The following is a 27890-nucleotide window of genomic DNA, read 5'->3' as shown; positions in this document are numbered from 1 at the left end:
ACTTTTGCTTCTGTGAATTCCGTGAATATCTTTTTTTTTTCCGCCAAATTCAAGTTAGTTAACATATAGCGTAGTATTAGTTTCAGGGTAGAGTTTAGTGATTCATCAGTTGCATTTAACACCCAGTGCTTATTACATCATGTGTCCCCCTTAATACCCATCACCCAGTGACCCCCATCCCCTCACCCCCCTCCCCTCCAGCCACCCTCAGTTTGCTCCCTAGAGTTGAGAGTCTCTTATGGTTTGCTGCTCTGGTACTTGTTGAAACTTGAAGGCAGAAGCTTTGGCTTTTCGCCCCCGGCTAATGTTCTCTGCGTAAAGCCAACAGTTTGTGAGAATGCATGCCCTGTGACCACCAGGAGCCGTGGTCACTGTCATCGTGATCAGTGGGCAGAGTAATTAAGGCCCTGCTGAGAGTTTCCTGTTCAACCTTTCCTCTCCCCGAGGGACTGTCCCTGCCTGTGTCTGAGCCAGCCAAAGGCAGGGGAAGCAGTCACACAGGATTAACTAGAAACAAAAGCCTTCCGACAGATTGATGTAAAATACAGTCTGGTTGGTGGTAAGCGAGCAATACTGAATAACTGATAAATTGCAGTGAGATGTTCTTAGAAGGGGTGGAGAACGAGAGGGAGACATGCTTTAGTAAAATACCCTCACAGGAACCTAAAATGATGTGTGTTCCTCATCGGCAGAGGAGAGACTGTCATGCCAGTCCCGCTTGCTGGGTGTGTGTGGGGGAGGGGGTTGTGGGGTCACACGTGGGGCCTCGGGCGAGGTCCTCAGCACATCACGCATGCACACGTTTAGTCTTTCTTCACGGTCTTACCTTTATCTGGTATGAAGTGGCAGGCGACAGACCCTTCAGTAATAAGGTGACTGGAAAGCTCAGCACGTGGACTGTGGCCCTTCACTCACCTAGAAGACACAGTGGTGACAGCCCGTTGTAACGGCCACTGTTCAGCGCATGGCAGCGGTTGGGAGGGAAAACACTGGGTGCTTAACACATCCTCCTGCCGAATCCTCCTTACAGCACTAACACACCACGCTTTCCCTAGGAGTGAGAAGGCTGTTTTGTGTGGGGTGACCTCCCAGGTACTGGAACTTTGTTCTGCACAAGCTGGGCCCCCTGGGTAGGTTTTCCTTTGTGTACATTGTGACACTTTAATCAGGAAGGGGCGGAGGTGGGAGAGAGGCAGGTGGCAGTGGAAATTCACAGTCTGCGGTGCACATGGACGGAAGGCCCAGCAGCCCACATTAGCACCGGCAGCGATCTGGGGATCCCGGGGGACAGTGTTATCCCACTGAAGCGAACTGCCCCGTGGCATAGGGGATTCTGATGTTCCATCCCTTTACCACAGCCCCTAGTTAATCAAACAGCTCAATTTGCATACCAGCAGCACCTCGTCACCGCAGGTAAGGGACAGGAGATGTTCAGGGTCTGTTAACCTGCAGGTGTGGAAGGCTGGGTGGCAGGTGGGCAGCTGTGGGAGCTGTGCACCTGTGGGAGAGGCTGGTCCCGGGGCAACGTGTTGGAGACACCATGATGTGTTTACTGAATTGTGCTTCTTCGCACGGGTGATGCCATGCTGATGATACTTCCTGGCTTCAAGAAAGATTAAAATTGACAGGGCAAGATGGCGAAATGCAAGCAAGCATTATCCTGAGTACCTTCCATAGAACTTTACCACCAACTAGGATGAGCTGGGATACAGGACATTAAGTAGTTTCTTGGAGATGTAAACTGACACATTGAAAATTTCAAATGTGGAATCTCACATTAAAATGATCACCTAAATGCCAATGCGTAATTTTTATTTGTGTGACAATTATAAAATCACACCCAGCTGCAGAGTAATGTTCCTTGGACTGTTAGTTAGCTCTCAGCTAGAATACAGAAGGACCTCCATTTATCAACCGTTAGTAGGACCTTTGGACGAAACAGTAGAACTTGTCTTTAGAGGCAAGGAAAGACTGCAAAACTGTTACCGGTTAGAGGACACAGAGGAGACTCCGTGTCTAAACAGGATCCTGGTGCAGAAAAATGGAGTTAGTGGGAATACTGGGGAAATCAAAATACAATTTGTCATTTCATTAGTACTGTACCTGTGTAAATACCTTAGTCTTGATACAAATCCCATGATGATGTAAGATGTTAGTTTTGGGGGAAACTGGGTGCAAAGTAGACAGGAATCCCCTATACCATGTTTGCAACTCTTCTGTCAATTGGAAGTTATTTCAGAATAAAAAGTTAAAAATGCACCACAGAACAATCGAAGGGCAGTGTATTTTGGATTCTGGGTCAAAGGCAAAGGCATTGTGCTTTCGGTACATTGAGAGGAAAATTTGGAATATTTGAAAAAAGATTCATTATGGGATCTGGGTAGAAAAAATGAGAAAGAGTCTGGGTTCTAGAGAAGTTGTAAGCTTTAGACTTTACTGAAGCTTGTGCGTGAACACGTTGTGCTGCTAATGGAGGACGTGGTGACGTCCTCCTGGTGACACCCCTACATGCTGATGTAAGTGCCCCACTTCCATTTCCCTCCCAGCTGTCCTGTGACCATGTCACACACCTCCTGACGTACACTCAGCCCTACCAGCGATAGCAAACCGAGTGTGGGTGTCGGTAAGAGCTCCTCACGAGAAGACGGTCAGTGTTGACTGATGCATTAGACCTCATTACGAGCACCTCAAGCGAGGTGTCAGAACCGTGGGGGAAAATTGTTTTCAAAAACCCCTCTTGTCATATTGGGGATTACTTATATGAGTCGTGTTTCCTAGACATGGATAATTAGCAAAATACTGGTTCTGGAACGTGTTTCAAGCGTATTTTCCAATTTTTTATGCTTATTAACTTAAAACCAGCAAATTCAATGTGACATCTAAATCTAAATTCAGAACTCATGTTTCTGTGTCACCAGAAGAACAAAATATGTCAACAACACATCCTTCGGGAGCTCTAACTTTTCTGTTTCTCATCTGTTTCTCACTGGACAAAACAAAGCATCGTGATTTCTGCTCTGCAGCTCTTGTCTCGAATACCTGAGAACGTCCTTGTTATTCACTCGCTCTGGGTTCTCCTTCAGTCTCCCTGCTGCCTCTCAGAGCTCTCCCTCCCTGCCCAGAAAAACCGTCACCTCCACCCTGGCCACACTGCATTTCAGATCATTCTTTGAAATGTCTGTTTCTCATATGAATCTGTAAGCATATCAAGTGTTCTAATCCCAACATTCAGTACGGTACTTCCTCGTGTTGGGATTCCAGAATTAAGCGTTTCTAGTTCTACCATGGTCTGAATATTTTCCTTTAGGTCCAGCCAAGGTAAGTCATACATCAAAGCCAGTAGAGACACTAGTCTCAAGCACGGATGTGGCAACATGGTGTTTGGCTGTCCGCCTGTTGCGTGGGACCGCTGGACACCAGAGTCAGGTTATGAGCTAAAAACCAAAGCAAGTAATGATGAATGTAGGATTCATCTGTTTACTTAACCCGTGGTTTTGAGTGTGTGTGTGTGTATGCACGTGCATGTGTGTAATTATGAGGGGTTATATGTTCCAGAATTTGAAACTATGATTTTCATAAATTTTACTATGATCCCATTCTTGCAGGATAATGTAGATCTTAAAGATTTCTTTCCCTTTACTATGTTTTCCTGTTTCTGTTTCCACTCAAAGGGGCTGGTGGCTGGTCTCCACTTGTGTCAGATAAATACCAGTGGCTGCAGATTGACCTTGGAGAGAGAATGGAGGTCACGGCTGTGGCCACCCAGGGAGGGTACGGGAGCTCCGACTGGGTGACCAGCTACATCCTCATGTTCAGTGACGGCGGGAGGAACTGGAAGCAGTATCGGCGAGAAGAAAGCATCTCGGTATGTTCCTTCGCTGAGAGCAGTCTGTCTGAGTATGGATTACACCAGTTATTTCATGTTGCTGCAGATCTGTCAGATCGAGTATAGAGACAGAGCCTCCTGAAGTACTTGAAAATGTTTTCAAGTGAATATAAGACACGTGTGGCATTTTAAAATACGCTGCCCATGTATAATTTATGAAATAAGTAGAAGTAAAACAATTTTGTAATGTAGTGAAATATGGAAAATGTCTTCCCATTATTCCTTAACATAGTGGGAAATCAAGGGAATGGAGTCACATACAACCTACCGTATTTTTTGTTCCGTAACCCGTAGCTGGTATCGCCTTGCTGTTGTTCAGTTACGTAAATTCACTCTTCTGAGTCTTCTGATTAAGTGAGATTTCTGAAAGACCCCAAACATTTAAAAATACATGTAATGGGCCATCTTCCTACAGACCACGGTGTGTTGAGGGACACAGGCCTGGCTCCAGCAGGGACCTGGGCGCTTGTGTGGCCCCTGGTATGTAATTCTTGGGGGATAGGTCTCTGGGATTCTTTGGGATCCTAACTACTTTAAATTATATTACAGTGACATCGTTCCTGCTCTGATTACATACCCGTGCTTCTTTGAGAAGAGTTAAATTTTGCTTGCCTGACATTTTGAATATTAAAATATATGAACTTTATTATATATTCAGCCTTTTGAGTCTTCCAGTCGTAGTCTGCCCTGAATGGGGAGCTCTTAGAGGCCAGTATGGTAGTCATCTGCTGTGTTTGCAGTTGGCTGATGGGGCAGTGGATGGAGGGGTATGGCCCAAAGATGATTTGTCATGGGGAGAAAGAATTACTTTCTTCTTATTAGTAAAAATTCACTTGGGGCACCAGGGTGGCTCAGTCGGTTGAGCTTCTGACTCTTGATTTCCGCTCAGGTCATGATCTCAGGGTCGTGAGATCAAGCTGGGTGTGGAGCTCTGCGCTGGGTGGGGAGTCGGCTTGAGATTCTCTCTCTCCCTCTGCTTCCTCCCTCTTCCCCACTCACAGGCACTCTCTGTCTCATGAATAAATAAGTCTTAAAAAAATACACTTTAGATGGTTGCCAGGGGCTAGGGCAAGGCAAGAATGGAGAATTACTGCTTAATGGGGACAGTTTCCGTTTATTAGATGAGAAAGCTCTGGAGATGCATGGTGGTGATGGCTGCACAGCAGTGTGATTGTTGACGCCATAGTTGCACGCTTATCCGCGGCCAGAGTGGTAAACTTTCTATTACGACTATTTACCCCCAATAAAAAATAGACAGGTTAGCTTCCATTTAATTTAGGCTAAGGATATTTTGTAATTCTTAAAAAATTTTCTTGTCATGGTAAGAGGAAAAGTATCAGCGAAAAAGCCGGGACTTGTTAGCGTGTAGCTTGTCTGTAACACTAACAAGCAGCAACATGATAATATTCGTTGGGTAACAAGTTGGCCTCATCTGAGCTTCCTTAGAACTCTGTTACTTAGTATAACTCCATAGATTATGGTCTCTTTCATTTTTTATCTCTGGACCTCTTTGTAGTTCATCAAGAAATGTTGATTTAAATTGAAGTAAGAAGTAGTCAGTTGTCTAACACTAGGTAAAAGAACAAAAGAGGAGAGAATTTGTGTTTGGGGGCCTGACTTAAATACCCCAAACAAGCAGTTGCCAGTGTGATCAGAAGTAGACATTGATGTTGACTGTCAAGAACTCGAGGTCCAAACTAGGGTTAGGATCAACATTAATTGAGAATGAATAACAGTTAAAGCTTAACGAAGCATCTACTTACATAGAGAACTTTTGTTCCGAATTAAATCTTGTTAATTTCGAAATCAGGTAACTGATCGTGAATCCATGCTTATTCTTAGTTGTATTATCAAGGTTCATATATTTTTTACTCCCATCGCACCCCCAATACACGGGTGAGAAATTGTGGCAATTCCTGTTATTCAACTAAGCAGCTTGCGGGGAACCGTATCTAATCATCACCATTTGACACCTTGTTTAAAGGAGCCCAGGGGAAGTAAGGGTCAAGAATAGTGGCGTTACCGATCCTAGACCACGCAGGGGAGGACGGATGCTTGGACCCGTCAGTCCTACCAGCCATCACACAGTCCAGACTGGTGTGGTGGCCTTCCTCCCAAGCTGGGGAGCTCGCTTACAGAGACCCACCTTCCCCCTCTGCGTCCCCAGCACTTCATGGTGCCTGGACCTGAGCAGAAGGTTGGTAAATGTTCACCAGATGAATGCATGGGTGGACTCTGCCTTCTGGCAGGACGCTTCTCTTGAGCTCCCCGCTCTGCACGGCTTTGAAGCCCTTTGTCCCAGCTGAGGGGCTCTTGAAGCGCCAAGTGCAGACACTCCTTCTGCCCGGGGTCTCCTTTAGGAAAGGGGTTCGTCCTTGCGTTTCTTCAGCCATCTCCACAGCTGAAGTGAATTACTCTCTCTGTGCCCGGCTGCGTACGCGGCTGACTCTGACCACAGTAAGCCTCACAATGATAATTATATTATACTGACAGTTTCTTGAAGACGGTCAGGCTGACGTGGCTGCTGTCTGGCCCGCTCACACAGGGTATCTGTTCTTCGTCAGAAAGCGCAGACCCTCCCAGGGGCTCTACCCATTCTTTAGGTGGTGGTTTTATCTATGGATTGCTGCCATTAATTTGAGAATGAATTTAAGATTCTAAGTAATTTCCTTGAAATATTTACACTCTTTATTAGCAAAAGTAATGTCATTTTCTTAGTTTTGTGCTACTGCTGTAAAAAGTTACCAGGCACTCGGGGGCCCAATGCAGGCCAGAGCTATTAGGTCACGGGTTCTGTAGGTCTGAAGTCCAGTATATCTGGCTGGGTCCTCTGGGTAAGCGGTTGGCAGTGCTGCATTTTTTTCTCCTCCGAGGTGTCCGGAGATCCCCAAGACCCTCCTCAGGTTCTGTGATTCGCTGGGTGGACTCACAGGACCAGTGTGCAGTCATAAAATTATGATTTATACAGGATACAAGCAAAATGAGTAAAGAAGAAAGGTACATGTGGTGAAGTCCGTAGGAAAACAGGCATAAGCTTCCGTGAGTCCTCTCCAAGTGGAGACATAAGGAACGTGCTGAGTTCCCCCCAAAACAAGTTCTAGCAATCCATGTGTGGTGTTGTTAAGCAGGGAGGCTCATTAGAGACTCAGCAGCCAGGGTATTTCTTGGGCGCTGGTTGCATAGGCACCCTCCGTGCAAGACCCCGACAAGGAAGACGGTTATACAGTAGAAACTGCACTGTTGGCACAAACATTAGGCACAGTGAGCCGCTCTCATTCTTAGGGTTTTGGGAATGGGCCAGCCTTGAGATTTGAATCAGTCTAGGTGATTTGGGAGTCCAGCCACACTGTGAAGAGGGTGATTCGGGTGGTCTCCGGCTTGGCTGCGCCCAAGAGGCAGCCCTGCTCCCCCTTCCATGGGTTAGCTACTGGTGTGTGTTTCCCTGTACGGAAGGATGGGTTCTGAAGTCTGGGGAAGCATTCTGACTTGCCTGGCTCCGGCTGAGGGGCCGTTCGAGAACTCACATCTGTGGTTGATGGCCAAGTCCATGTCACCAGGTGGCTCCATCTGCCCCACACTAGGCACCAATGCTCCTGGGCTGTGGGTGGAGCCATGTAAGGACCCAGCGGCCACCGTAATGGGCTGGCGTGGGCTAAGAAGGGAGGGATGCTGGGAGGGCCATAATTCCAAATTTCCTATTCTTCCTCTCTCTTTATGATCCTTTGCTTTCTTTTATATTTCTCTGCTTTCCTCTGCCTGTATATCACATCTTTCTACTCCTATCCTCCCCTTCTCTACCAGAGAGGGGTCCTGGATTACCATGGGCCCTACAACTCAACAGGGGGCCCACAGTCCATCAGCATCACCTGGGATCTTGACAGAAATATAGAATTTCAGCCCCCATCCTGGCCTACTGGATCCAGATCTGCATTTTAACAAGATTCCCAGAGGACCTCAGAAGTGGTGGCTGAAACGTGCCAAGTCCCATCTGCGGGAGAGATTGTTCTCCTTAACTAACCTTTCTTGCCAGGATCACAGGAGATCGTGCCCCTGCTGGAGGACGCAGCTTGTCCCATACACATGGTATGGTCCTGAGCACCTGGTCCTCCCTGTCATGGGACCTTAGGAAGCTTGCTCCATTGTCCTTTGGCTGCAGAACACCCTCTTTCTCCCCAGTAGCCACCAGGCTAGTGGAGCAAAGTCCAGAGTATCTCCTCATTACTTTTATCAATAATAACAACCAAGTGCTTAAAGTTAGTACCATCTTTGAGAACTATAGTATTTCTTAAATCTGTACAATTTGCATTAATTAGGGTTTTATTGTTTCCATTATGAACTCATCAGAACTCAAATTCAAAGATTATTATCTCTGAGGAATTCAAGATTGGGCTGTTACTCAGAATGCACTGACAACTTAGAATTTCAGCGGATTTTTCTTCCTAGGCAGGATGTTTGTGTGAGAAAGGCACTCGTCTAAGAACAGACTGATAAAATGCATTTGAAAAAAAACAAGAGAAGAAATTATTTGAAATAAACAGAGGATCTAGTATAAAGAATTCTATTGAACAGATTTTTTTTGCTTGAAAAATGTGCATCGGTAGGTCCTCGGGTGAAAATAAAAGAGAAATAGCAAACCATTTGAAACTTTATTCTACTTTGGATAATTTACAACCTAAACCAAGTAGAGAATGTCGACTAATTAGCGAGGCTAATTAATATTGTATTGAAAGGCACAATAACCTTATAGTGCTCTACAAGGCGACAAAGGTGACTCCAAAGATTTAGGGTTGAAGAAATGACAAGAAAATATTGGAAACAAGACAGATGGGATGGGGGGGTGTTCGTTACATCTGCAGTGGTTTATTTATTTGAGAGAAGGAGCTGATGCCTGTATAGAAAATATTCTCCTTGATAAATCCAGATCACAGGTACATGCGGGTTTGGTTTTTAGGATATGTTTGAAACATGGCGTAACCATAAAAACCCCCCAAATTTTGAATTCAGGTTTAAAAGAACCATAGTTACTTGGTATAAATAGAAAAATCATGAGACCCATATGTGATTTCAAAACAAAGAGGGATGGGAACGGTGTCCAATCGTAATAAGAACAACTTGAATTAGAAATAAGGAAGAGCGTCTGTGTGCAAGGAAGTAGGCACTCTGCTAAGTAGGAAGCTTTGCCGGGAGCCGACGTGGAAATCCACCTGACACAGGTTCCTGTTAGTTCTGTCGTTTAAATCCGTGTTGGTTTATTTCAGGTCTAGGCTCATACATTTATTATTGAGTTGATGACCCAACAGAGCCAAGTCCACCTCAGTGGGCCATTACAGAAAGGGTCCGCAGGGTCCGCAAGGTCAGACATGGGGCTGTGCCAACACCAGGCTCACCAGTTCCAAGTTCAGCTCTGAGACCGATTGGTTTTTAGCAGAATGGGAGCAACCCTTGGATGCTTCTGTTATCGAGCACTTCTATGTACTCAGCCTTGTTGGGGACATGGTGTCTCCCTTTTAACCACCCAGCTCATCACACACAGCCTATTGATCACCAAGGCAGTGACTCTGTACCGTACTTCGCTGATCGCACTTACCGCTGTGCACCGCGATTGGATTTTCTGTGCGTGTCTTCCCTTCTGGACTCTGAGAGCCCTTAGGTCAGCGATTGATCTCCCCAGAGGCCCAGGCCTATTATGGTTTCTCAATAAAGGGCTGTTGGATTGAATTAAGGGAAAGTTGCTGTTCTCAAATAGACATCAACCAGTTAGGTAGTTAAGGATATGGAAACCTGAGCCAACCACGGGATGCTGCTTATGTGGTGGGAGGCTTTGGTGCCAAATCTGAGAGTGAGAGGAAGTTTAACGCCGCTTCCCCACAATGTTGTACAAAGATGATGCCCTATGGAGCCTAAGGTGGTCCCGGGTGCCCTTAACTGCAGGTCTCAGGGACAATAGAGATAAATGCTGGATTCCATCCGTGGAAAACTCTCAGAGCAGCTGAAAAGGTTGAGACAGAAGTGCATGAGCCATCAGAGCTGCATCCCCAAAGTAACCAGGGGCTCCCCAGAGGCAGGGGGTCCTGTAACAACTGCCTTTGTCAGAGCTCCCTGCTTTATGTGCAGAACTAACTCCCTCCCTCCCTCCCTTCCTTCTTTGTCAATGACAACCCTCCCCAACCTGAAAAGCTTCACTCTGTTAACTGAAATTGCTTAGACACTCCCTTCATTCTCATTTCTCACACACTGCTCTCTTTTACTCCATTCATTCATCTCGTGCCTATTTCACATTGGTTCTGGAGTCAGGGACTCTGGCTTGTTTCTCTCCATATATTTTGTACCTGCTTCACTGCTTTGTAGAAGTCACGATTTGGCTCATTTGAATTGTCACATGCTATCAGGCTGGGAGGAATGGACGTGGTGGGCAAGTCGAATCTCAAATATGTCACAAGAGAAATCAGAAATCTGGAGATGTTTTAGTGATTACAACATCACTTTTCACATAACCAAGCACTTGCAGAGGTGGCGTTATTAGCGATACCTGGAAATTAGGATCTATTTTACAAAAAGGGTATATTGTAAACCGTTATATGAATGGAGTATGGCAGAGTCATGAGGGAGATAGCTTTAAAAGTAGGATTTTTTTTTATTCATTGAAAGAGCACAAAAATAAAAACGCCTTTTGTGTTAAGCAAGAAAAGTGAACGATGGAAAAATTAAATTCTTACAAAAATGTTTCTGCAGCAGCACAGTCATTGAAAGGAAATACCGCTGAGCTGAGTCTCCGGGGGAGGGTGGGGGGGGTCGGAAGGCAGGGAAACTCAGGGAGCATCTCCAGCAGGATCTCCTAGAAATTCTTCCCAGCCTCTTGCAACTCGGGCAGCTCAGTTTCAGAGGATGTTGTACTAATAGTTGGTCTCCGATGGAGAGACAATCAACTCTACAAATTGTACAACTTGCACAGACACTGTAAATATACACAGTGCGTAAGTGTGATGTGTACTTCGGGCTGTCCGTGAAGGATTTCCTGGGCCTCTCACTTTGACATAAGAGGTTCAAAAGTGCCTTGGTGCCGGACTGATGGGGGTCTTGAGGAAATGGCCCCTCAAGGAGGGGTAGTGATTGAGAACACTCTTGTGTTCACAGCTCCTGATAACTCCTTTGGCTTTATGGCTACCTGCAGTTAGAACAGTTTCCTGCTTTTGATGCAGATCACATTTTATGCATTTGTATAGATAAAGGCAGCAGTGAAATAAATAATAGTTTGCAAAAGAGGATGACAGGCTTTGAGTATTTAAAAAGATGTTAATGTCGCCAGTCTTAAAACTCTTGAGATGTTGAGAATTTCTGATTAGCAATCCTCAAACTTTCCGAACAGTAAGGTCAGAGCATCAGGTGAGAAGCTGGATGTCCTCTAAATATGTTTAAGGGTCTCAGACTGAGAGAAATATTGGTATAGACCAGGGGTCTGCCAACTTTTTCTGTAAAGGGATAGATAACAAATATTTTCAGTGTTGTAGACCATGTCTGTTGTGACTACTTAACTCTTGTATTGTGTGAAAGCAGCCACAGGCATTATGTAAATGAATTAGTGTGGCTGTGTTCTAGTAAAACTTTATTTACAAAAACATTCAGCCGGCTGTATTTGGCTCTGGGCTATAGGTTGCTTGATCCCTGGTTTAGTCCATTTTGTATCTATTTATGGTAAGGCAGGGATCCGGGTTTATTTATTTTTTTTCCAGATGGCTACCTAGTCATTCCAGTATCATTTATTGAACAGTATTAAGCAGGGAATAGTGTTAATGCCGATATAAAAAAATATAAAATAGATGCCCATTCACCAATCCGAAATAGATCAGCGCTTCTCACATTTCTGTCACGAGGGTCCTGTGGGTGAGTTGTTTTCATAAATGGGTTGTGTTACTTAGGCAAAATGTAGTCTTTCCCCTTATTGTTTGTTTATCTCCAGGTTCAGTTTTAAACTTCTACTTCTGCCTTATTTCAGAGCTTGTCTCGAGAGAATCAATTTGGGGTTTCCCTTACTTTTGAGAATATAGAGGGCTTTTTAAAAGCACTTATTCCACGGGACCTTATTCCTCTCTGTCCTTAACATTCTCAAGTTATTAAGTGCATTCAGATAGAGGAGGAAATAATACAAGAGGCATAAAAATTAGAAATGAAGATAAAGTATCATTATATGGTCTTTGAGAACATAAGAAAATCTCCTGGGAAATAATTTAAAAAAATAAAATAACTCAGCAATGTACCTCCTTATGAAAGTAATTTCCAAAATTAATTAATTTCTCTTCGTACCTATATAAGTAATTAGCTAAAAGATAAAGGAACCATGGACTTCATTTATAATGGAATCACAAACAATAAAATAGACAAGAAATGCTCCAAAAAATATTTAAAACACCATTAAGGGGCATAAAAGAAAAGTGGGATTAATCCCTGTCCTTGGGTATCAAGACTTGATAATGTAATGATGTATGCCCATCCTAAACTCACCCTGAAATCAAATGAGGTCTTTCTAAATTTCATCTTTAAATGTTTGCATGCAGAAATAGACACAGCAATTGGTGAAAAGAAAGTATTAAAAGGAATTATTCCTGTTAAGTTAGTAAAATGCCTTGCAAAGCTTAAATCTAGCTGTTTGAAACTACTTAATATTAATACTGTTTATATTAGCATATTAATGCAAAGATTAGTGGAGGAACATAATAAGGTTCATTAATAAATATATTTACAGTATTAGCATAAAATAAATGTGGCATTTCAAATCAGTGACAAAAAATGGATTATTCAATAAATGATACTGGGACAACCTGGAAAAATAAAGCTGGATCCCTATTTTATACCTTAAACAGATACAATTTAAAATAAATCAGCCACAGAGAAAGGACTAGATACAATTAGAAAATGTTTTGGGTGGGTTATTGGAGAGAGCATGCTAAGCAAAATGGGAAACCCAGATGGTACAAAAGAAAAGATTGATAAATGAGATTAATTTAAAAATGATGTGTGGGAAAAAAACGCTATGAGAAGACACCAAACATATTGGAGAAAATTTAAATATATATGACAAAGAGAAAGTTTTCTTCATTTATAAAGCATTCTTATAAATAAATGGGTAAGATTTAAAAAATCATTTAAAAATGGGTAAAGATAGAAATAGGCAGTAAACAAAGTGAAACAGAGAGGTTTATAAATGCATGAAACGTTGTTCACTCTCACAAATCCTTGGAGGGCAATTTCCATAAAATTAAAGTGTCTAAAACACCTGCTATTTAGTTCTGAAGATGACAATCCAAAAGGAGCAGTACCTTAAGTCCCCTCAATATTCCATCTACACCCAGTAGAAACTCTGCTTCAGGGAATGAATCCCACGGGGACACGTGAGCTTCACAGGAAGTGCCTGCGAGAATAGTGGTCAGGCCGTTACAGTCATGATCCCGTTCTCTGCCAGTAGATGAGCATATAAAGTCTGATACCTCCCTTTTATGAAATAATGTAATATTACATAGAACGCATTCCTTTGAAAAGAGGGAGGTAAATCTATCTATTGATAAAGAGCTTTAGGAAACATTATTTTAAGGCAAGGAGAAGTGATGCAAGCACTGTGCTCCCATTCGAAGTTCCCGAGATGAACATAATACATACATATGCGTGCAAACATATGGAATCATTCTGGAAAGATACACAACAAAGTAGTAATAGCATTTCTCACTCTGGGGAAAGGGCTGGGGCTAAAAATACACAATAATTGTTATTTTTAAACTACATGTATGTATTGCTGTTCAATTAAATACTAGGTGGTGAAAGGATTTAAAAAACAAAAGACAAAATAGTTTTTTTTAATTGCGGTCAAAAAGCACAGAACATTAAATTTACTATCTTAACCGGTTTTAGGTGTTCAGTAGTGTTACGTATATTCATATTGTCATGCAACCCATCTCTAGAAGTTTCTCATCTTGTAAAATGGAAGGTCTGAACACACTGAACACGAATTTCCCCTTCCTCCTCTCCCCAGCCCTCAGAAACCACCTTTTTACCACCTGTTCTGATGATTTTGACTGCTGTAAATGCTTCGTGCAAGTGGAATCATATAGTATGTGTCCTTTTGTGACTGGCTTATTTCATTCAGTATAATGTCCTTGAGATTCATCCATGCGACAGGATCTCCTTCCTTTTAACGGCTGCATAATATTCCATTGTAGCGATACACCCCTTTTTGTTCAGAACGTTTGTGTCCCACCAAAAATTCACCTGCTATAACCCAAACCCTCAACGGCAATGAAAGTATTAGTAGTGGGACTTTTGGGAGGTGCTTAGGTCATGAGAGTGGAACCTTCTTGAAACTGATAGTGCCTTATAAAAGAGGTTCAGAGAGATCCCTACCCACTTCTGCCCTGAGGACACAGTGAAAGGTGCAGGTCAGAAGGGGGTCCTCACCCGACCATGCTGGCACACCAGCTGCAGACTTCCAGCATGGACTTCTGTTCTTCTGTTGTTTAGAAGGCACCCAGTCTATGGTATTTTGGTCTGCTAGCCGGAACGGACCAAGATATCGATTCAGCCATCAATGGCCACTTGAGTTGCTTCTACCTCTTGGCTATTGTGAGTCATACTGCATTGAACATGGGTGTGCACCTGTCTCTTGGAGATCATGCTTTGATTTTTTTGGATGCATACCCAGAAGTGTAATTGCTGGATATGGTGATTCTATTTTAAGTTTTTGAGGAAGCTCCAAACTTTTCTACAGTGGCTGCACCATTTTGCATTTCCACCAACAGCACACAAGCGTTCAAATTTCTCTGCATCCTTGTCTACACAGTGTGTTTATATGGTTCTCTTACCCTTGAGATTTGTAAGGAGAGGCCATCCCTCACGGACCCTGAGTGGCCCTACATGTCCTTGCCGGGTGTGCCAAGAGCACAAGACCCTGGCTGTATACAGGCCGTTCTCAGGGTGTATGTGCATAGCAGTCCTGAGAGATGAGGGGCTGCCTCCCCCACACTAAGTCCAGGTTTGCTTCTGCTCACTCTAAGTGGATCCCCCCAAGCTCCGTGCTCTTGTCCTCTAAAGCAGTAGGACCCTTTGCATCTCTGTGGTACTCAAGAAGGTATGATGAGCTGACCCCGTATTCACGAAGCCACGTCTTCTCTGTCAGGTGAATGGCTTCCGAAATGGTGTCATTTCCCAGCTATTTTCCTGGATGACTGTGACTTACATGATACCCGGTCTCTCTCTGCTGGCATTTGGAAGCTTTCAGTTACTGACTTTTCTCTTTCATGGTGCTTCTATGTGGCCTTTCTCCCCAGATTATACCCTTGACATAAATTGTGTCAAATCTAAGATCTATATGCTAATGGCTAAAAGGCATATCATTCATGCTGTCCTTTTATTACACATAAAAAAATAAAAATATGCTCATTACTTATTTGAGATTGTCAGCTGAAATGAGGATTTAGGCTTGAGTGTCCTTCATGTAAATAGAATCTTAAGTCATCTCCACTGTGAATATATTCCTAATATAGACTTTTTGATGGTACAGATAAGAATAAATACTATTCCAATTTAAGGAAAACTTTTTTAGGTGACTTTCTTCTTGCATATAAAAGGGCAAGCTGCCTTTGGTGTTACGGTACAGAGGTCTGTGTGCTGGAGATGAGTGCATCTCTCTGTCTGTCCTGTGTCTGTCCACCAGGTGAGAGCCTACACCTGGAACATGCGATCTCCTGCCAGTCCTATTCCCAGTTATGTTGTGCTGTGCTCAAAACTTTCTGTTTACTTTCTTATTGGCATAATCTTCTTTTTCCTTATGCTCTTGAGGAGAAATCAGTTAAAACTATCAAAGAGCCCCATTTTGAAAAAGAGTACAAGGTCAGAGCCCTTTTCCAGAAGGAGCTGTGAGCAAGAAAGAAGGGCAGGCAGCGGAAGTCCCAGAACTTCTCGCATCACGTCTGTGACCAAAAGAGAGAAGTTTAAAAATAAATCCCATTTGATGTGCATTAGACAAATGCACTTTATTTGGATTTGAAGTCCTGTCTTCTATTGTGTATTTTTTAATGGTCTTAATCATTCAAACCTGAGTGGCTTATCTTCCTTTCAGAGCTTTGAATATTGTAACGATTCAATAGCCTTCTTTTTTAAGAGAGAAGAGAAAATTTTCAGGAGCTGCGGAAAGAGACCCCCGGGGAGCTTGCGTGTATGCTGCAGCAAAAGCTTTATTCGCTAAAGTTCCCACTGAGGGAAAATTCAGACACAGGAAAAGCTCCTATTTCCTGTAAGGAAATTTGAGGGTTAGCAGAAAAGCGTCCTGAAAATGGAATGCAAAGTTACTGTGGCAATGCTTTCTCATCTGTACATCGCCAAATAAAAATAAGTGAAATGCTCAATGCATTCATTACAGTGCCAATAGATTTCTACCCTCAAATTAAATAAATACGTTAATCGATTACTTAAGGAAGCACACAGTGATCTCCTGGCTCTCTTGGAAACTCTGCCTCAAACCCTCCCAGGCACCATTAGGTGGAAAAGAATTAAGGCTATCCCTGTAAGATTTTCTTAGGTACTGTTACTAAGTACCTAGGGCTTAAAACAACAGAAATTTATTCTCGCACAATTCTGGAGGCTGGAAGTCTGAACTCAATCTGTTGACAGGACCACACTCCCCCTGAAGGGTCTAGGGGCGAATTTTCCATGTCCTTCTCATAGTTTATGATGTTGTTGGCAATTCTTGGGGCCCCTGGCTTGCAGACGAATGACTCCGATGCCTGCCTCTGTCATCACATGGCATCTTCCTGTGTGTCTTCATGTCATCTCCCCTCTGCTGTTGTCTCTCCTCTTCTTATAAGGACCCCAGTCATATTGGATGAGGGCGCATCCCAATGACCTCATCTTAGCTTGACAATTGCAAAGACCAGATTTCCAAATAAGGTTCCGGAGCTGGGACTCCACCATATCTCAGCATGACCCTGGCTGGGAAGGACAAAGGTGGCTGTTGTCAAATGATATTTATTGGACAGGAGGAGAGACACTTTCTCATTTTGTCTGTTGTGACCATTTTTCATAAGGGAGGAAGAGCAATAATCTGGAATTGACAGGAAATTGGGAAAAAACTGCTTTTGGACTCCCTGGCAACTAGAACATGAGAAAAGGAGCAAACAGCACCCGCAAGTGCTACATGGAGTGGGACCCAGAGAGGGAAGCTGGTGTTGGAGTCAAGGTGATGCACGGTGGCTGTCATCTAACATTTGCTGAGTGTTTATTGCAAGCCAGGCATGGTTTCAAGCATTCTAGGTGCATTATATCATTTCATCTTGTTCAACAAGTGTCTTCATGTTACAGAACAAGAAACTGCAGCTCAGAGTTACACGGTGGTCAGTTTCAGTGCTGCACTGGAATATGGTTAGATATGATCAATGTAGTCCTTTATTTTCCTTTTCATTATTATTATTGTTATTGTTATCAGCTGCTTTGAGATAGCTTCCCAGCACACGCAGAAGAAAGTCTTGGAGAACGGGAGGGAGGGGACATCAGACAATAGTCATGCTCCTGGTGAGGTAGAGGCAGATTTGGGTCACCCAAGGCTTGGGTTTAACAGGTGAAGGTGCACCCAGGGACAGTGGTCAGGAGATATCTGGGGACTTGCTGGCCTCAGGTTCCTCAGTGGCATTCCAAAACGATGTGGTTTTGTGCCATCCCAGCCTAGCCTGTGCCTCCGTCCCTAGAGCCCTGCCATCTTGTTCAGAGTTCTCACATGGTGCCTCTGTTGGTTCTTTCTCTCCCTCAGTGGGAGTGAGATGTAGAGCAGGCATGGAGGTTCCCTCAGGCTTGGGGCCCGGCCAAGAGAGTTGCTCAGTGTTGGGAACACGCATTGCCTGCTTCATCCGGGGCTGTGGACTTGCTCAGCATCTCGGGGCATCTTGGGTCAGGGAAATGCGAGACGGTGAAGACTGCCACACTAGACTTGGCTCTGGTTTCCTGTGGCCCTTGTCTGGGCACAGCATCTCTGAGCTCAGTTCTCTGTCCACCTCTCAGGTTTTCACATCCTTTCACTCTGAAGACCCTGTCATAGGAGACGCTCATCCCCAGCTCTTACACATCTTGTTCTCTGAATCACTCCAAACCCAGAGCCTGGTCCTGAGGAACCACTGCGGGCCAAGAATGAATCAGAAGAAGGGAGAAAGCAGGAAAGGGGATGCAGGTGAGAGGCAGCTGGAAGGTTCTGGTGCCGTCCCCACGTGCAGAGCCTCAGACTGGTGGCCGGAGTGTGCCGGCCTCCCTCCATCCACCCCGGGCTGGAGGCTGGACAGCGCCCCGGAGCCAATGCTTTCCCCTCAGCTGTCCTGTGTCATTTTCAAATCTCATTTTAAGTTTCCTTTCTCAATCACACTTTGCGGCTGAACATGCTTTGGGTTTGCTTTCTGCTTTTTTCTCCTGATTTTAGCATTATGACTTTCATGTTATATATATATATTTTCATTTGCTGCTTTCCTCTTAGACATTTTATGTTGTTTGCCAAAGGCTGATTTTGTTACCTCCGTCCTGGTTAGCCTATTTGGCAGCCTCGTGAGATGATCCCTCTCCTGTGTTGTGCTCGCCAAGAAGCGGAGTGGGGACAGGCTCACAGACAACCTTCTGGGAGAGGCTGCTACCCGTTCTCAGTCAGAGCTGGCCCTGCAGCCTTGTACCCTACACCCCGGCAAATCACAAGGGGGTGGGAGGCGGAGCCTCTGCTTTTATCCCGATGGAATCACAGGATCGTAACTGCCTGTGTTTCAGGGCTTTGTTTGGATTAATGATTCAGAGTTCACTAACCTGAAGATAAAAAGGTGTTAGTGCTGGCAACATCCAGATAAAAGAGGGGGCATTTTGAGACCCTCACTGTGCAACATTGATGGCGGGTATATTCCAACTGTGTGAGTACGTGTGAGAAATTGTGCCACGCCTCCGGCCGCTCTGTGATTCCAAACGAGGCGCGACGGCAGGTGGGTCCCGTGTCACTGACGTGAAGTTGGGGAGGGGCACGGTGGGAGACGCACAGGGTGACAAGGAGATCTGCACTGGGGTGCTGGGGTGGGCGGGGTTCCCCATCACCTCACGGAGCTTATATGCAGGTATTGGGTTTCTCACTGGATCACAAATCAGGCTGGGTCTCTTTCCCATTAATGAAAGCGCACCTTTTGTTTAAATATTCTTTATTGTGGTAAAATATATGTAACATAGAACTTACCTTTGTAACTATTTTTAAGTATACCGGTCAATGGCATTAAGCGTATTCACATTATGTGTCCCCACCATCCATCTCCAGAATCCTTTCCGTCTTCCCAAACTAAAACTCACTCCCCTTTAGATACTAATTCCCTATTCCTCCCTTTCTCCAGACCCGGCAACCACCATTCCCCTTTCTGTCTCCCTCCTCTAAGTGGCATCATACAATTTTTGTCCTTTTGTGACTGGTGTATCTCACGTAGCATAATGTCCTCAAGGTTCATCCATGCTGAGGCATGCGTCGAATTCCTTCATGTTAAGGCTGAAGAATGCCCTACTGCTTGTATATGGCACAGTTTGTCTCATCCCTTGATAGGTACTTGGATTGTCTCCACCTTTTGGCTGTAGTGAATAATGTTGTTGTGAATTTGGGTGAACGACTGTCTCTTTGAGACCTTGCTTTCAGTCCTTTTGGGTATATACCAAGAAGTGGAATTGATGGATCACATGGTAATTCTATTTTTAATTTTTTGGAGAACTGTCTGCTTTGCTGCGCTGTGTTACATTCCCACCAGCGCACTCGGGTTCCCACTCATCCTCATCAACACATCTTATCTCCTATTAAAAAAGATAGCCAAAGGGTGTGAAGTGGCATCTCACTGTAGTTTTGTTTTGCATTTCCCTAATGACTACTGACCTTGAGCATCTTTTCATGTGCTTATTGGGCATTTGTATATCTTCTTGGGATGAATGTCTATTGAAGTACTTTGTGCATTTTTAAATTGAGTTGTTTGATTTTTTTTGTTGTTGGGATGTACAAAGTTCTTTATACATTCCGCATATGAACCCTTAATCAGATATGTGATTTGCAGATATTTTCTGTCACTCACGGGTTGCCTTTTCACTCTGTTGATAGTGTTCTTTGACGCACAAAAGTTTTAAATTTTGATGTATTTGGATTTATCTATTTTATCTTACGTTGCCTGTGCTTTTAGTGTCATATCCAAGAAAACATCGCCAAATCTAATGTGATAAAGCTTTTGTCCTATTTTTCCTCCCTAAGAGTTTTTATAGCCTTAGGTCTTATGCTGAGGACTTTGATTCATTTTGAGTTAATTTTTGTATATGGTATAAGGTGAAGGTCCATTTTTATTCCTTTGCATACTAATACCCAATTTTCCCAGCATCAGTTGTTGCAAAAACTGTCCTTTCCCTGTTGAGTAGTCCTGGCACCCATGTTGAAAATTATTTGTAGATCACTTTTTGAGGTATTGACATCTTAAAAATATTACATTTTCCAAAACATGAACAAGGTATGGCTCTCCATTTATAAGTGTCTTCTTTCATTTCTTTCAGCAACATTTTCTGGTTTCCAGTATGCAACTCTACTGCCTCTTGGCCAAGATTATTCCAGTGTATTTTATTCTTTTTGATGCTGTTGTAAATGGAATTGTTTTCTTAGTTTCCTTTTTAAATTATTCATTGCCAGTGTATTGAATTGAAGCAGATTTTTGTGTATTGATTTTGATCAACTATCATTGGTTAGTTCTAAAAGTGTTGTTTTTGTTGTTGTTTTCCTGGAATTTTTAGGGTTTTCTACGTATAAGATCATGCCATCTGCAAACAGAGATAATTTTACTTATTTCTGTCCAATTTGGGTCCTTTTCATGCCTAATGGTTCTGGCTCGTACTTCCCGTATTATGTTAGTAGAAGGGACAAAATCTGGCATCCCTGTCTTGTTCCTGATCTTAGAGGAAAAGCTTTCAACCTTTCACTATGGAGTATGATGCTCACTGTGGGTTTTTCATATATGGTTTTTATTATGTTGACGTAGTTTCTTCTATTCCTAGTCTGTTGAGTGCTTTAATCGTGAATGTGTGCTGCATGTTGTCAAATGCTTTTTCTGCATCAATCAAGATGATCACGTGACTTTCCCTTCCTTTTGTCACATGGCATATGTCTTGTTTCTTGTATATTGTTTCTTGTATATTGAATCATTCTTGCACCCCAGGAATTAATTCCACTTGGGAATGCTGTATAATCCTTTTCATATGCTGCTAAATTCAATTTGCTAGTATTTTGTTGAGGATTCTTGCACTGGTCTTAACAAGGGTTGTTGGTCAGTAGTTTCCTTTTCTTGTAGTATCTCTGGATTATGGAGTAATGCTGTCCTCATTGAATGAGTTAGGGAGTTCTCTCTCCTCTTCATATATTTGGACAAGTTTGAGAGAATTAGTGTTGATTCTTCTTTAAATATTTGGTAGAAATCACCAGTGAAGCCATCAAGTCCAATGCTTTTCTTCATAAGGAGACTCGGTGACTGATTCAGTAGCCTTACTTGTTATGGGTCTGTTCATATTTTTTATTTCTTTTTGGGTTAGTCTTAGTAAAATTTCATGTTTCTAGAAATTTATCCATTTCATCTTGATTATTTGGTTTGTTACTATACAGTGTTCATAGTACTCTCTTATAACCCTTCCCTATCTATAAAATCTGTAGTAATGAACTACTTTCATTGCTGCCTTTAGCTGTTTGAGTCTTCTCTTTTTTTTTTATTAGTCAGCATAGCTAACGGTTTGTCAATTTTTGATTTTTGAAGAATCAACTCTCGGTTTTGTGGATTTTCTCTGTTTCTATTCTCTGTTTTGCTTATCTTGCTTTGCTTATCTTATTTTTGTTCTCTATTTTGCTACTTCCATTTTGCTAATCCTTATTATTTTCTTCCTTCTGCTAGCTTTTGGTTTAATTTGTTCTTCTTTTTCTAGTTCCTTAGAGTGTAAAGTTAGGTTGCTGATTTTGAGATATGTCTTCTTTTTCAATGTAAGCATTGACAGTTATAAATTTCCCTATTAGCACTTCTTTTGCTGCGTCCCATAAGTTTTGGTAGGTTGTGGTTTCATTCCCATTTGCCTCAATACATTTTCACATTTCCTTTGTGATTTATTCCTTGACTCATTTGTTGTTTAAGGTTGTGTTGTTCAATTTCCACATATTTGTAGATTTTCCAGTTTTCCTTCTGATATTGATTTCTGGTTTCATTTCATTTTGATCAGAAAAATACTTTGCATGATCCCCATCTTTCTAAATTTTTTAACACTTGTTTTATGGGCTGACATCTGGTCTACACTGGAGAATGTTCCATGCCTTTTTGAGAAAGATGTGTATTCTCCTGTTGTTGGATGGAACATTTTGTAGATCTCTGTTGTGACCAATTGGCTTATAGAGTTGTTCAAGTTCCCTAATTCTTTACTGATCTTCTGTCTGATTGTTCTGTCTGTTATTGGAAATGTGGTATTGAAGTCTACTTCTGTTATTCTAGATCAATCTACTTCTCCCTTTAGTTCTGTCAGTGGTTTGATATGTAGGTGCTCTGATGTTGGTTGCACATATATTTATAATTCTTATATCCCCTTGATAAATTGACCTTTTGTCATTGTATAATGTTCTTCTTTGTTGCTTGAAACACTTTTGCCTTAGTCCGCTTTGTCTGATATTAGTATACCCATCCCTGCTCTTTTGGTTACTAACTGCATGGAATATCTTTTTCTATCCTTTTTACTTCCAAATCTATGCTTGTGTCTTTACATCTAAAATGAGTATCTTATAGATAACATAAAGTTGGATCCTGAGTTTTGTTTTTGTTTTTGTTTTTGGTTTTTTGGTATCATTTGGCCAACTTATGTCTTTTGATTGGGAAACTTAATTCACTTACATTTAAAGTGGTTACTGGTATGGATGGTCTACTATTGTCATTTTGTTATTTGTCTTTATGTCTTAAATGTTTTGTTCCTCCTTTACTGTCTTCTTTTGTATTTAATTTTCTTACTCATTTTGATTTATACATTTTGATTTTAATTCTCATTTCCTTTTCTGTAAATTCTATAAATTTTTTTGTGATTTCTATAGCGATTACATATAATATCCTAAAGTGATAATAATCTATTTTAAACTGGTACTTAACTTTATCACATACAAAAACTCTTCTTTTAGCTCTTCCACCCACACTTTATTACTTATTTATTTATTCACCCAAACTTTATCTTATTGATGGCACAAATTACATCTTTATATATTTTGTACTTATTAACAAAGATTTATAATTATTTAATATATTTATAGCTATATAGTTATATATTTATATTTATAGCTATTTGTTGTAAATCTTATAGAATAAAAAGTGGGGTTACAATGTAGGTCAATAATTTCTCAATAAAATTGGAAAAGAATAACAAACCAAAATTACAATAATACTGTGTTAGTTTTAATATTTGTCCATGTATTTGTCTCTCCTGGAGAATTTGATATTTTCATATGGCTTCGAGTTGCCATCTAGCATCCTTCATTCCAATTTGATTGACTCTCTTTAGCATTTCTTGTAGGGCAGGTGTAGTGGTAATGGACACTCTCAGTTTCTGTTGATCTGGCAATGTCTTTATTTCTTCCTCATTTTTGCAGGACACTTGCCTAATCTAGAATTCCCTCTGGCCTGCATTTTTGCCTGAGGAATCCACTGATGATTTACAGAGGCTCCTTTGTATGTGATGAGTCACTCTTATCTTGGTGTGGGTCTCTTTGTGTTTATCCTACTTAGTATTTGTTAAGCTTGTATTTCTATATCCATGTCTTTCCTCAGATTTGTGAAATGTTTGGTCATTGTTTCTTTCAGTAACTTCTCTGCCTTTTTCTCTTTTTCCCCCTGCACCTCCCATAATGTCTACGTTGGTCAGCTCGTTAGTCTCCCATCATAAGTATCTCAGGCTCTGTTCACTGTTCTTCCTTCTTTTCTCTTTTTGCTCTTCAGTCTCAATAGTTTCAAATGACCTGTCTTCAAGTTTGCTGATTCTTTCTTTCTGTTTGTGTCTGCTATTGAACTCCTCAAGTTATTTTTTTCAATTCAATTTTATATTTTTGAGCTCCAGAGTTTCCATTTGATTGTTTCTAATAATTCCAGTTTTTTTGTAGATAATCTCATTTTGTTCATATATTTTCTTGATTTCCTTTATTTCTTTTGTCCATGTTTTCCTTTAGCTTCTAGAGCATATTTAAGGCAATTGTTTTGAAGCTTTTGTCTAGTAAGTCCAAAGCCAGTGTTTCTTTAGGAATGGTTTCTGGAGATGTGTTTTGTTCCTTTAAATGAGCCATGTTGTACTGCTTCTTTGTATGCCTTATGATCTTTTGTTGAAAACTGGGTATTTTAAAAAACAGTCCCCTCTCCCAGTCTTTGCATGCTGGCTTAATGCAGGGGAAGACCCATGCTAATCAGCCTGGCATGCACTCCTTAGGCCTTCTCAGGCCTGTGTTGTCCCTAGATCTGTGCACGTTCTTTCTTCCCAGTTCTTCCATTGATATGGCTGCTTTTAAATGACTTACTTTCTGTAAGGCTCACACCCTTGCTTATTCTAGGGGCCTTAGCTCTTCTGTGGTGTTCCTCAATCAGTAATCTCTTACTCCAGATGTCTGTGTCTATAGTTACCTTTAGGATGATTTTCACAAGTTGTACCTGCTGCTTCTAGCGAGTTCCCCTATTCTGAGATGTGACCACTTTTGGTTGTCTGAACTCTGCATTGGGTGTCACAAGACCAATCCTTCAGGCATCCCCCAGACAGGTTAGAAATTAGAGGGTTACAAATCAGTCCATTGTGCTCTCTATGGTTTGCGGAGGGGACTAGCATGTAGCGACCACACTGATCAAGCTGTCCTGACTGGCGCAGTCATGGAACTTCCTACCCTGCTACAGGGGGCTTGTTCTTGATTGGGCGCTCACTTGGTTTCTGTCGATCTTTGACCATTCCCATAGTTCCCATAAGGTTATTCTGGTCAGTTTCTAGTTGTGTATTTGATGTTTCTGTAGGGGAACAGGCCTGGAGTTTTCTTGTCTGTCATCTTGCTGACATCACTCTCCTGAATTTTTAAAGTAAGTTTTTAAAATATCCAGTCTATTTCAAAATGTGCTGATGCATACATGTTCATGTTCTGTTATTTTTGTCTGCCTTTTACCATATTTTTAAAATGAAAACAAATGTGAATAGATTACAGTCACTGCTAGAAGAAGAGGTTTTTACTCTGCCAACCTGATACGCGTGATGGCTAAGAGGACCTTTTGAACTGCACAGGAGTACTGTCACGTTTTACAGAGAACCAAGTGACCATGTATGATTGGAGATGCTTCTCCTTAAACACAGATCTGCTTCCTCCACTGAGGGGTGGTAGTCTCTCCAGCTGCTGCTGGAAGCAACACCACGTGCCTGGGCACCCCCAAGAGTTGAAGGGTACTGACAGTGCTCCGGGTTCCAATGACCAGGCCCATTCATGCTCAGGGAGTGACAGCAGTATTGTATTGTAGTAATACGCTGGTTACCAGCGCAGCCTTCACTCCTCAGGGGAGGTTTGTGGCCAGCATGTGACACTGACAGAAAGCTGCAATCACGGCTGGGACGCAGCATTCAGAGCCGGCTCCTCACGTGTCCCTACTGACCTCCCGGCCATGTCCTGTGTGCCTCTGTTGCTGGCTGTGCAAACCCCTCCTCCAGCACCTCCTCCTTCAGGCCCATTTTCAGGGACCCACACTTATCTCCTATCTGATGTTTCCAGAGGGCCATCTAGAGGTGACCCTCACCTGGCTGGAGCAGCGTGGTCTCGAGGACTCACTAAATGACCACTTCTGTGGGGCCCATCCTCACAGCCCAGGGACCCTAACAAGCACCAGCAGGGAGGCCACTGGCAGAGAAGGGACAGGTCCTCAGGTCACCTCTCAGAGCTCCACCCCAGGGCGCCCCCTCCAGAGGAAGGAGGGACAGCCCCCCTCTCTGACCTCAGGCTGGAGAGGGTCGAGGACTTGGGATCCACGCAAGTTTCTCAGGGTGCCAACCCTCCTCCCAGGGAGCCCTGGACGAGCCCCATCCACACTAGGAGATGGGGACCCTGCTTACCGCAGCCCCCATCCACAACGAGTTAGTGACAGGAACTCTGCCCCGACCCTGATTTCACTGTAGCTGGTCCGAAAAGAAGGGAAACCCAACAACAACAAAAGCAAGCCTGACTGTGCCCCAGGAGATAAACCAACTTGTAACCTTCAAGAACCGATCTCCTTCCAAATGAGATGGTCTCTATTTTAACTCACTCCTGATCACTAGTTAGCTTCAGTTCAGATGCAGTCTGTAAAAATAGATTCCTGGTCCAGGTTCCCAAGCCCCGCTCCGGGCCCTGCGGTGTCGTCCCACCAGAGCAGGTGGGCGTCTGCGCCCCAAAGCCTCCCTGGGTTCCCCTGGCCTGGGGACCACCGTCGCCCTTCCTGGCTTGGACACTCAGGGCCTCTCACAGTGTGGCGTCCTAACCAGGCTTCCGGGCTCATCCCCCCAGCCAACTCTTTTCCTAAACGTCTGCCAAGTTCCCTGGGGCATCCTGCAGTCCCCTCGCGGCCTCTTTCCAGCTCAGTGCCTTCCCTGCAGGTGCGCTCTGCCCCAGTTGCCCCTCCTCTCCTGGCTTCTGTTTAAGAAGCACTCCCTGCTGTGAAAGCCCCGCATCCATTGCCTCTTCCTCCAGGGAGCCTTGCGGGACTTCCCGCGAATGCACCTGCTGCGTTTTCCTGCAGACATGGAGGCGGCTCCGGAACCAGGTGGTGCTGGTTCCCAGCCCGCAGCACCAGCCTGTGCAGCCCTGAGAGCCCAGCTCCCGGCCTTGCACTAGGTGCCGGCTGTGTTTTCTCACCTGTCAGTCATCGGAATCTTGTAAGGAAAGTATTTACTGCATTTCCAGGTGTAAGCAGCTGTCATCTCATAGCATATAATCTTTTAAAATGATTCGCTATGTATAGAGCCTATCGTAGTTTAATCATTGGTGGTTGGGCAGGGCTGATGTAAAATATTTTACAGTATTCCTAGTGCCAAATCATCATTGTGATGATGAAAGGCAAGGACAGCTATGGCAACTTTTGAAGAATAATTTTGAATTCACAAAACCCATTCATTCTAAGACTGAAAAGTCCTATGTGATATGAGCATATGGTGAATACATTCACAAGCACACTGTTACAGTCCCCGAGGGCCCGGTGATGCACTGAGATCCCCTCTGAGCGTGTTCACATTTAAGCTGCAGTGATGACTTCTGAATTGCTGATGCTACGATATCCCAGAGCTTTATGGTTCATCTAATTTAGTAAAACGAGACCTAACAATCACACTCGAATAAATATTGAGCAAAGGTCAAACGGACCCTTTTCATAATAATAAAAAGATAATATTGGGAAGTGTGATTGTCCCTTTCATAAAGCATTCCAAAATTATGTAAGTTAAATTACATTTACTTAGCACACAATGTCTTCTTAAAATAAATCATGGGTCATGAAGGATCTGAGGGACACACCGCACAGATGGAGTCGCATATCCACCTGTGCTAGATGATGTTCCCGACATCTCCCAATTCACGTTTTAAAAAGTTACTTAGGTCTTTCATCCATTTGGAGCTTATCTTTGTGTATGGTGTGAGAGAGTGGTCCAGTTTCATTCTTTTGCATATAGCTGTCCAATTTTCCCAGCACCATTTATTGAAGAATCTGTCTTTTTTCCACCTCGATGGGAGACAGGAATCCATCAAAATCATAGAGGAGAACATAGGCTGCAACCTCTTTGACATCGGCCACAGCAACTTTTTTCATGACACATCCCCAAAGGCAAGAGAAACAAAAGATAAAATGAACTCGTGGGACTTCATCAGGATAAAAAGCTTCTGCACAGCCAAGGAAACAGTCAAAAAAACTAAGAGGCAACCCACGGAATGGGAGAAGATATTTGCAAATGA

At 43.0% G+C, this 27890-nt stretch overlaps 1 protein-coding gene across 1 annotated transcript in view; it reads left to right on the top strand.

Annotated features, from left to right (window-relative positions):
• Positions 1 to 3724: 3724 nt before the first annotated feature.
• LOC103663318 (contactin-associated protein-like 3) overlaps positions 3725 to 27890 on the top strand; it is a 133806-nt gene continuing 109640 nt past the window's right edge. Inside the window, exon 1 of the mRNA XM_040620317.1 lies at positions 3725 to 3865. Within this exon, the coding sequence (XP_040476251.1) occupies positions 3740 to 3865 (126 nt within the window). The 5' untranslated portion in view covers positions 3725 to 3739. The remainder of the gene's footprint in view (positions 3866 to 27890) is intronic.

This window comes from Ursus maritimus, unplaced genomic scaffold (genome assembly GCF_017311325.1).
Source record: "Ursus maritimus isolate PB19 unplaced genomic scaffold, ASM1731132v1 scaffold_34, whole genome shotgun sequence".
Classification (NCBI taxonomy): Eukaryota; Metazoa; Chordata; class Mammalia; order Carnivora; family Ursidae; genus Ursus; species Ursus maritimus.
The sequence above is the reverse complement of the archived record's forward strand: the minus strand, read 5'-3'. Positions and strand labels throughout refer to the sequence as shown.